Source organism: Lolium rigidum, chromosome 1 (assembly GCF_022539505.1).
Source record: "Lolium rigidum isolate FL_2022 chromosome 1, APGP_CSIRO_Lrig_0.1, whole genome shotgun sequence".
NCBI lineage: Eukaryota > Viridiplantae > Streptophyta > Magnoliopsida > Poales > Poaceae > Lolium > Lolium rigidum.
Window position 1 is genome coordinate 143,051,036 of NC_061508.1, and position 11,434 is coordinate 143,062,469.

The 11,434-nt window shown below is 44.9% G+C and overlaps 1 protein-coding gene across 2 annotated transcripts; it reads right to left on the reverse strand.

Annotated features, from left to right (window-relative positions):
* Nucleotides 1-9,957: 9,957 nt before the first annotated feature.
* On the reverse strand, nucleotides 9,958-11,040 carry LOC124682504 (temperature-induced lipocalin-1-like). Of its 2 annotated transcripts, XM_047217176.1 has the most exons (3): nucleotides 11,008-11,040; nucleotides 10,584-10,968; nucleotides 9,958-10,483 (listed from the first exon to the last, which is right to left on the reverse strand). In XM_047217176.1, exons 2-3 carry the CDS (start codon nucleotides 10,944-10,946, stop codon nucleotides 10,301-10,303), a joined length of 546 nt encoding a protein of 181 aa, XP_047073132.1. In that variant the 5' UTR covers nucleotides 10,947-10,968; nucleotides 11,008-11,040; the 3' UTR covers nucleotides 9,958-10,300. The 2 variants fall into 2 exon arrangements, with proteins under 2 accessions (XP_047073132.1, XP_047073131.1); XM_047217175.1 differs by lacking the exon at nucleotides 11,008-11,040 and having other exon boundaries at nucleotides 10,584-11,000.
* Nucleotides 11,041-11,434: the final 394 nt, after the last annotated feature.

Below are 11,434 nucleotides of genomic sequence, written 5' to 3' on the forward strand. Positions count from 1 at the left end.
ACGAAATCAAGACCCGTGGTCCTATTTTGCCACGAACCTTCCGGAAGACCGAAAGGGATACGAAGTGGGGCGACGAGGCGCCGCCACCATAGGGCCGCGCGGCCGCAGGGGGGCCCGCGCCGCCCTATGGTGTGGGCCCCTCGTCGGCCCTCCGACTCGCCCTTCCGCCTACTTAAAGCCTCCGTCACGAAACCCCCGATGCGAAAAAACCACGATACGGAAAACCTTCCGGAGACGCCGCCGCCGCCAATCCCATCTCGGGGGATTCTCGGAGATCTCCTCCGGCACCCTGCCGGAGAGGGGATTCATCTCCCGGAGGACTCTACACCGCCATGGTCGCCTCCGGAGTGATGAGTGAGTAGTTCACCCCTGGACTATGGGTCCATAGCAGTAGCTAGATGGTTGTCTTCTCCTCATTGTGCTTCATTGTTGGATCTTGTGAGCTGCCTAACATGATCAAGATCATCTATCCGTAATACTCTATGTTGTGTTTGTCGGGATCCGATGGATAGAGAATACCATGTTATGTTAATTATCAAGTTATTACATATGTGTTGTTTATGATCTTGCATGCTCTCCGTTATTAGTAGAGGCTCCGGCCAAGTTTTTACTCTTAACTCCAAGAGGGAGTATTTATGCTCGATAGTGGGTTCATGCCTCGCATTGACACCGGGACGAAGTGATGAAAGTTCTAAGGTTGTGTTGTGCTCGTTGCCACTAGGGATAAAACATTTGCGCTATGTCCGAGGATCTAGTTGTTGATTACATTACGCACCATACTTAATGCAATTGTCTCGTTGCTTAGCAACTTAATACTCGGAGGGGTTCGGACGATAACCTCGAAGGTGGACTTTTTAGGCATAGATGCAGTTGGATGGCGGTCTATGTACTTTGTCGTAATGCCCAATTAAATCTCACTGTACTTATCATGACATGTATGTGCATTGTTATGCCCTCTCTATTTGTCAATTGCCCGACCGTAATTTGTTCACCCAACATGCTTTTATCTTATGGGAGAGACACCTCTAGTGAACTGTGGACCCCGGTCCATTCTTTAATACCGAAATACAAATCTGCTGCAATACTTGTTTTTATCGTTTTCTCCGCAAACAATCATCTTCCACACAATACGGTTAATCCTTTGTTACAGCAAGCCGGTGAGATTGACAACCTCACTGTTTCGTTGGGGCAAAGTACTTTGGTTGTGTTGTGCAGACTTCCACGTTGGCGCCGGAATCCCCGGTGTTGCGCCGCACTACATCCCGCCGCCATCAACCTTCAACGTGCTTCTTGGCTCCTCCCTGGTTCGATAAACCTTGGTTTCTTTCCGAGGGAAAACTTGCTGCTGTGCGCATCATACCTTCCTCTTGGGGTTCCCAACGAACGTGTGAGTTACACGCCATCAAGCTCTTTTTCTGGCGCCGTTGCCGGGGAGATCAAGACACACTGCAAGGGGAGTCTCCACTTCTCAACCTCTTTACTTTGTTTTTGTCTTGCTTTATTTTATTTACTACTTTGTTTGCTGCACTTATATCAAAACACAAAAAAATTAGTTGCTAGTTTTACTTTATTTACTGTCTTGCACTCTATATCGAAAACACAAAAAAATTAGTTTACTTGCATTTACTTCATCTAGTTTGTTTTATTTACTACTGCTAAAATGGCTACCCCTGAAAATACTAAGTTGTGTGACTTCACTAGCACAAATAATAATGATTTCCTATGCACACCTATTGCTCCACCTCGCTACTACAAATGGAATTCTTTGAAATTAAACCTCGCTTTACTAAATCTTGTTATGCGAGAGCAATTTTCTCGGTGTTAGTTCCGATGATGCTGCTGCCCATCTCAATAATTTTGTTGAACTATGTGAAATGCAAAAGTATAAAGATGTAGATGGTGACATTATAAAATTAAAATTGTTTCCTTTCTCATTAAGAGGAAGAGCTAAAGATTGGTTGCTATCTCTCGCCTAAGAATAGTATTGATTCCTGGACTAAATGCAAGGATGCTTTTATTGGTAGATATTATCCCCCTGCTAAAATTATATCTTTGAGGAGTAGCATAATGAATTTTAAACAATTGGATAATGAACATGTTGCTCAAGCTTGGGAAAGAATGAAATCTCTGGTTAAAAATTGCCCAACCCATGGACCGACTACTTGGATGATCATCCAAACCTTCTATGCAGGACTAAATTTTTCTTCGCGGAATTTATTGGATTCAGCTGCTGGAGGTACCTTTATGTCCATCACTCTTGGTGAAGCAACAAAGATTCTTGATAATATGATGGTTAATTACTCTGAATGGCACACGGAAAGAGCTCCACAAGGTAAGAAGGTAAATTCTGTTGAAGAATCCTCTTCCTTGAATGATAAGGTTGATGCTATTATGTCTATGCTTGTGAATGATAGGACTAATGTTGATCCTAATAATGTTCCATTAGCTTCATTGGTTGCCCAAGAAGAACATGTTGATGTAAACTTCATTAAAAATAATAATTTCAACAACAATGCTTATCGGAACAATTCTAGTAATAACTATAGGCCATATCCTTATAATAATGGTAACGGTTATGCTAATTCTTATGGGAATTCTTACAACAATAATAGGAATACACCCCTGGACTTGAAGCTATGCTTAAAGAATTTATTAGTACACAAACTGCCTTTAACAAATCTGTTGAGGAAAAGCTCAATAAAATTGATATTCTTGCTTCTAAGGTTGATAGTCTTGCCTCTGATGTTGATCTTTTGAAATCGAAAGTTATGCCTAATAGGGATATTGAAAATAAAATTGTTACTACAGTAAATGCCATCCAAGTTAGAATTAATGAGAATATAAGATTAATGGCTGAACTGCGAGCTAGGTGGGATAGAGAAGAAAATGAAAAACTAGCTAAAGAGGAAAATGTAGCTAAAGTTTGGACTATTACCACCACTAGCAATGCTAATGATTCACATGTTGCTGCACCTCCTACTATTAATGGTAAAATAATTGGTGTTGGCAATGCTTCTACTCCTAGTGCAAAGCGCGCAAAATTACCCGAAACTGCTAAAACCGCACTCGTGATAAAACTCGCTGAAATTTTTTCCAACCTTGGGGATGATAATCCCATTGCTTTAGATTGTAATGATTTAGATTTTGATGATTGCCACATCTCTGAAGTTATAAAGTTCTTACAAAAACTTGCTAAGAGTCCCAATGCTAGCGCTCGTAAACTTGGCTTTCACAAAACATATTACAAATGCTCTCATAAAAGCTAGAGAAGAGAAACTAAAACTTGAAACTTCTATTCCTAGAAAGCTAGAGGATGGTTGGGAGCCCATCATTAAAATGAGAGTCAAAGATTTTGATTGTAATGCTTTATGTGATCTTGGTGCAAGTATTTCTGTTATGCCTAAGAAAGTCTATGATATGCTTGACTTGCCACCATTGAAAAACTGTTATTTGGATGTTAATCTCGCTGATAATGCTAAAAAGAAACCTTTGGGGAAAGTTGATAATGTTCATATTATGGTTAACAATAACCTTGTCCCCGTTGATTTTGTTGTCTTGGATATTGAATGCAATGCATCTTGCCCCATTATATTGGGAAGACCTTTTCTTCGAACCGTTGGTGCTACTATTGATATGAAGGAAGGTAATATTAAATATCAATTTCCTCTCAAGAAAGGTATGGAACACTTCCCTAGAAAGAGAATGAAGTTACCTTATGATTCTATTATTAGAACAAATTATGATGTTGATGCTTCGTCTCTTGATGTTACTTGATATACACTTTCTGCGCCTAGCTGAAAGGCGTTAAAGAAAAGCGCTTATGGGAGACAACCCATGTTTTTACTACAGTATTTTTGTTTTATATTTGAGTCTTGGAAGTTGTTTACTACTGTAGCAACCTCTCCTTATCTTAGTTTTGAGTTTTGTTGTGCCAAGTAAAGTCTTTGATAGTAAAGTAAGTACTAGATTTGGATTACTCGCGCAGTTCCAGCATTTCTTTGCTGTCACGAATCTGGGTCTACCTCCCTGTAGGTAGCTCAGAAAATTAAGCCAATTTACGTGCATGATCCTCAGATATGTACGCAACTTTCATTCAATTTGGGCATTTTCATTTGAGCAAGTCTGGTGCCCTAATAAAATCCATCTTTACGGACTGTTCTGTTTTGATAGATTCTGCCTTTAATTTTGCATTGCCTCTTTTGCTATGTTGGATGAATTTCTTTGATCCATTAATGTCCAGTAGCTTTATGCAATGTCCAGAAGTGTTAAGAATGATTGTGTCACCTCTGAACATGTTAATTTTTATTGTGCACTAACCCTCTAATGAGTTGTTTCGAGTTTGGTGTGGAGGAAGTTTTCAAGGATCAAGAGAGGAGTATGATGCAATATGATCAAGGAGAGTGAAAGCTCTAAGCTTGGGGATGCCCCGGTGGTTCACCCCTGCATATTCTAAGAAGACTCAAGCGTCTAAGCTTGGGGATGCCCAAGGCATCCCCTTCTTCATCGACAACATTATCGGGTTCCTCCCCTGAAACTATATTTTTATTCCGTCACATCTTATGCACTTTGCTTGGAGCGTCGGTTTGTTTTTGTTTTTTGTTTTGTTTGAATAAAATGGATCCTAGCATTCACTTTATGGGAGAGAGACACGCTCCGTTGTAGCATATGGACAAGTATGTCCTTAGGCTCTACTCATAGTATTCATGGCGAAGTTTCTTCTTCGTTAAATTGTTATATGGTTGGAATTGGAAAATACTACATGTAGTAATTCTAAAATGTCTTGGATAATTTGATACTTGGCAATTGTTGTGCTCATGTTTAAGCTCTTGCATCATATACTTTGCACCCATTAATGAATAAACACTTAGAGCTTGCTAATTTGGTTTGCATATTTGGTTTCTCTATAGTCTAGATAACATCTAGTATTGAGTTTTGAACAACAAGGAAGACGGTGTAGAGTCTTATAATGTTTACAATATGTCTTTTATGTGAGTTTTTCTCGCACCGTTCATCCTTGTGTTTTTTTCAAATAACCTTGCTAGCCTAAACCTTGTATCGAGAGGGAATACTTCTCATGCATCCAAAATACTTGAGCCAACCACTATGCCATTTGTGTCCACCATACCTACCTACTACATGGTATTTATCCGCCATTCCAAAGTAAATTGCTTGAGTGCTACCTTTAAAATTCCATCATTTACCTTTGCAATATATAGCTCATGGGACAAATAGCTTAAAAACTATTGTGGTATTGAATATGTACTTATGCACTTTATCTCTTATTAAGTTGCTTGTTGTGCGATAATCATGCTTCTGGGACGCCATCAACTATTCTTTGTTGAATATCATGTGAGTTGCTATGCATGTCCGTCTTGTCCGAAGTAAGAGAGATCTACCACCTTAATGGTTGGAGCATGCATATTGTTAGAGAAGAACATTGGGCCGCTAACTAAAGCCATGAATCATGGTGGAAGTTTCGGTGTTGGACACATATCCTCAATCTCATATGAGAATAATAATTGTTGCCACATGCTTATGCATTAAAGAGGAGTCCATTATCTCGTTGTCCATGTTGTCCCGGTATGGATGTCTAAGTTGAGAATAATCAAAAGCGAGAAATCCAAAATGCGAGCTTTCTCCTTAGACCTTTGTACAGGCGGCATGGAGGTACCCCATTGTGATACTTGGTTAAAACATGTGCATTGCAAAGATCCGGTAGTCCAAGCTAATTAGGACAAGGTGCGGGCACTATTAGTATACTATGCATGAGGCTTGCAACTTGTAAGATATAATTTACATAACTCATGTGCTTTATTACTACCGTTGACAAAATTGTTTCATGTTTTCAAAATAAAAGCTCTAGCACAAATATAGCAATCGATGCTTTCCTCTTTGAAGGACCATTCTTTTTACCTTTATGTTGAGTCAGTTCACCTATCTCTCTCCACCTCAAGAAGCAAACACTTGTGTGAACTATGCATTGATTCCTACATACTTGCATATTGCACTTGTTATATTACTCTATGTTGACAATTATCCATGAGATATACATGTTATAAGTTGAAAGCAACCGCTGAAACTTAATCTTCCTTTGTGTTTCTTCAATACCTTTACTTTGATTTATTGCTTTATGAGTTAACTCTTATGCAAGACTTATTGATGCTTGTCTTGAAGTACTATTCATGAAAAGTCTTTGCTTTATGATTCACTTGTTTACTCATGTCATTACCATTGTTTTGATCGCTGCATTCATTACATATGTTTACAAATAGTATGATCAAGGTTATGATGGCATGTCACTTCGAAATTATCTTTGTTATCGTTTTACCCTGCTCGGGACGAGCAGAACTAAGCTTGGGGATGCCGATACGTCTTCGACGTATCGATAATTTCTTATGTTCCATGCCATATTATTGATGATACCTACATGTTTTATGCACACTTTATGTCATATTCGTGCATTTTCCGGAACTAACCTATTAACGAGATGCCGAAGAGCCAGCTTGCTTGTTTTCGCTGTTTTTGGTTTCGAAATCCTAGTAACGAAATATTCTCGGAATTGGACGAAATCAAGACCCGGGGTCCTATTTTGCCACGAACCTTCCGAGAAGACCGAAAGGGATACGAAGTGGGGCGACGAGGCGCCGCCACCATAGGGCCGCGCGGCCGGAGGGGGCCCGCGCCGCCCTATGGTGTGGGCCCCTCGTCAGCCCTCCGACTCTGCCCTTCCGCCTACTTAAAGCCTCCGTCGCGAAACCCCTGATGCGAAAAAACCACGATACGGAAAACCTTCCAGAGACGCCGCCGCCAATCCCATCTCGGGGGATTCTGGAGATCTCCTCCGGCACCCTGCCGGAGAGGGGATTCATCTCCCGGAGGACTCTACACCGCCATGGTCGCCTCCGGAGTGATGAGTGAGTAGTTCACCCCTGGACTATGGGTCCATAGCAGTAGCTAGATGGTTGTCTTCTCCTCATTGTGCTTCATTGTTGGATCTTGTGAGCTGCCTAACATGATCAAGATCATCTATCTGTAATACTCTATGTTGTGTTTGTCGGGATCCGATGGATAGAGAATACCATGTTATGTTAATTATCAAGTTATTACATATGTGTTGTTTATGATCTTGCATGCTCTCCGTTATTAGTAGAGGCTCGGCCAAGTTTTTACTCTTAACTCCAAGAGGGAGTATTTATGCTCGATAGTGGGTTCATGCCCGCATTGACACTCGGGACGAGTGACGTAAAGTTCTAAGGTTGTGTTGTGTTGTTTCCACTAGGGATAAAACATTGGCGCTATGTCCGAGGATGTAGTTGTTGATTTCATTACGCACCATACTTAATGCAATTGTCTCGTTGCTTAGCAACTTAATACTCGGAGGGGTTCGGACGATAACTCCGAAGGTGGACTTTTTAGGCATAGATGCGGTTGGATGGCGGTCTATGTACTTTGTCGTAATGCCCAATTAAATCTCACTCGTACTTATCATGACATGTATGTGCATTGTTATGCCCTCTCTATTTTTCAATTGCCCGATTGTAATTTGTTCACCCAACATGCTTTTATCTTATGGGAGAGACACCTCTAGTGAACCGTGGACCCCGGTCCATTCTTTAATACCTGAAATACAAATCTGCTGCAATACTTGTTTTTACTGTTTTCTCTCGCAAACAATCATCTTCCACACAATACGGTTAATCCTTTGTTACAGAGCAAGCCGGTGAGATTGACAACCTCACTGTTTCGTTGGGGCAAAGTACTTTGGTTGTGTTGTGCAGGTTCCACGTTGGCGCCGGAATCCCCGGTGTTGCGCCGCACTACATCCCGCCGCCATCAACCTTCAACGTGCTTCTTGGCTCCTCCTGGTTCGATAAACCTTGGTTTCTTTCGAGGGAAAACTTGCTGCTCGTGCGCATCATACCTTCCTCTTGGGGTTCCCAACGAACGTGTGAGTTACACGCCATCAGCTTATGTTGATCTCGTCATGCACTCTAAGGTTATTTAAACATGAACATCGAATATTGTGGAGCTTGTTAACTCCGGCATTGAGGGTTCGTGTAATCCTACACGCTTAGTGGTGTTCATCATCCAACAAGAGAGTGTAGAGTCTAGCATCTATCTATTTATTCTGTTATGTGATCAATGTTGAGAGTGTCCACTAGTGAAAGTATGATCCCTAGGCCTTGTTCCTAAATACTGCTATCGCTGCTTGTTTACTCGTTTTACTGCATCTCTACTGTCCGCAATATTACCACCATCAACTACACGCCAGCAAGCACTTTTCTGGTGCCGTTGCTACTGCTTATATTTATTCATACCACCTGTATTTCACTATCTCTTCGCCGAACTAGTGCACCTATTAGGTGTGTTGGGGACACAAGAGACTTCTTGCTTTGTGGTTGCGGGGTTGCTTGAGAGGGATATCTTTGACCTCTTCCTCCCTGAGATCGATAAACCTTGGGTGATCCACTTAAGGGAAACTTGCTGCTGTTCTACAAACCTCTGCTCTTGGAGGCCCAACACTGTCTACAAGAATAGAAGACCCGTAGACATTAGCGTGCATAGCGCCCTGCAGTCAACCTCGGAGAGCGGCGAACACCGGAGGAAACACACCAGGACCTCCAAGGCCATGTCTCCAAACGCGAAACTCCCAACAGAGGAACGATGCCGAGGACGCCGCCATCGCGCCAATCCGATGGATCTAGGCTTTCACCTGGAGACAACAACCAAACCAAGCGAGAGCACATGAAACGTCGACACTCCTCGGCGACGCCTCCAAGGAGGGGCACGACACCCACGGGCGCCGTCGCCGCCGGCCCAACAAGTTAGGCTAGACTTTCGTCCGAATCGTCGCTCGTCTCCGCGCCTCCGAGGTTTGAGACCACACTGTCCAGGTAGTTTCACACCGCCGCCACCGCAACTTCTCATCATCGTGTCTGCAAAGCCATGGCCTCCACACGACTGCTCAAGCCAGCAGCACCACCCTCAACAGAGCACATCAAACTCCCCACCACCTCCGGCGAGTGCCAGGACGTCTGCGCCGACACGCCCACTCCCGTCTGGCGATGGCGGCGCGGAGGATGCCTGGCCAGGGTGGAGTGCCTGGGTGCATTGACCGCCTGCCCCTGTGCTGGGGACGAGCATCAAGGCCTGCCGGTGGCGCCGGCTTGGGTGATGGTGGTCGGGCGGCTCGATCTGGGCCTTCTTGGGCCAAGACGGGATCTTGCACCGCTGCCTCCAGATCGCACCGCCGCACCCCCACTCCCCTCGTTGCTTTGTGCTCGGCCGAGAACAGCCGCTCCTCCTCGCGCACCGTCGTGCATCGGCGACGCCCTTCGAGAACCCGCGCCGCCGACCACTCCACACCACCACCTCGCTGCCCCGGTGACGCCCGCCTCCACGCGAAGGCGGCCCGTTGGGGGTGCGCCTCCTCCACCACCCACCGCCTTCGACGGCCGGGTGCGGCCGCCACCGCCGGCGACGGCAGCCGCCACGGGAATCAGATCGGTGCCACCTTTAGGTTTTAGAGTTGGGGCCTCCAGAGAGCCCGGGAGGGAGGGGAGGGTAGCACATTACTAGACCTTAAGATGCTAGTGCACCATACATGGTTTAAATGCAAACATTGCCCTCCTATTAAAAGATAAGTATCTCAACATTTTCTAGATACACGTGTATATGTAAGTAAAATATGTCCTAGATAAATTTGAATCTAGATAAAGTGAAGACACTTATTTTTGGATGGAGGTAGTACATTACCAAATATGTAAAGCTGAGAACATTACATAGTCTTCGCACTAGAAGAGCTAAGTATTACAAAATGATCAATGCTTTATGATCTATATGAAGGAATTTGAAAACAAAGCACACCCATTTCCAAACGAGTCCTTGAAAAGCGCGCACCAATGCCCTACAACTTTAGAGCCCAAATCTTAAAGTAACATGACTGTCAAAAACAAATTCTCAAAGTAACATCAAGTCTAATATAGTTAACTGAACATTAATAATTTTCGATACTGCATTAGCGATTCCGTTGAAAAAACAAGTGCAATACTTATCAACAGTCTTATTCTCATAGAACACCCGCAAGAACACACCTACAAACTCTTATGCAAAGGATTCTACAGTTAACAAAAGCAAGCAAAAAAACGGCCGAGCAAACACAGCGTTTAAACATCTTCACATTTCCTGCAGGCGGGAGCGACGAACATACTACGGTACTAGATCCAACTGTACACGGCAAATGGTGACACCAAGGCGCTCCACGGGCGGCGTTCTTTGTGCCTGGTTGGCATCACACCTACTACTTGCCAAATAGGGACTTGATCCACCACATCCCGCCGTCCTTGGGGGCATCCTGGGTCTCCGGCGGCGGGTCCGGGTGCGCCGTCTTGCGGAGCTTGCTGACGTCATACCCTTCCTCCTTGGCCCTCTCCACCAGGTCGTTGTACACGCCCTCGTCCATCTGCGGCTGCCTGCACAAGATCTGCACATACGCGAACATGGCGGAGACGCAAAGAACAGAGATTAGATTGGTTTTCCGTCGATGGGTTGCAATTGGACGGAGTTATCAGAATCTGGCGTACCCAGAGGTAGTTCCTGGATGGCTGCCCGACGAGCGCGTACTGGTAGGCGTCGTCGACGTGGAGCACCCAGTAGTCGCCGACGACGGGGAAGACGGGGAGGAAAGGGGGCACGTAGAACTTGACCTTGAGCTTGGCCTCGTCGCTGGCGGGGTCGGCGCGGTAGGCGGTGCCCTCGATGTAGCCGCGGCGGCCGTCGGTCCACGTCTCGTTGAGGACCTTGACGGTGCCGGCGCTGGCCGGGTCGAGCGTGTAGGTGGCGCGCGTGTTGGCGCCGTTCTTGGGCTGGAACCTGGAGGGGAAGCAGGCGATCTCGTACCACCGGCCCATGTACCGCTCCAGGTCGAGGTCCCGCACCACCTTCATGGCCGCTCGCGCCGTCGTCGTGCGTTGGGGTCTCTCGGGAGAGGGGGAGGGAGGAGGAGGCGAAGGTGGCGTGGGTTTAGGGGAAGAGGCGATAGGGGATGGATGCAGGGAGAAGGGGATAGCGATGGGGGCAAATGGGCAATAAAGGTTGGTGCGGGAGACGTGGAGGACTGTGGGCGATACGTTCGGAACCTGCCGTTCGGTGGCACGACGGGAAAAGGCGGCGTGGTCTGGAGGCGCGTCGTCGTGCTCGGGGTTCCTCCGCGTCTGGTCCGGCCGCCGCATATGGTTCAGCTTTATTTTCTTTTTCAATGCACGACTTCAGGGTTGATCTTAGGGCAATGTCTAGTACAATGGTTAATAATTCGCAAAAAAGAAACTTTCTTATTCAGACTTCTTTGTAGAAAATTAAAAAGATAAAAAACATGTTATACGGAGTTCAATGGATTATCTCTCGTAGAGCTAATCCCAATAATTATTGTCAATCC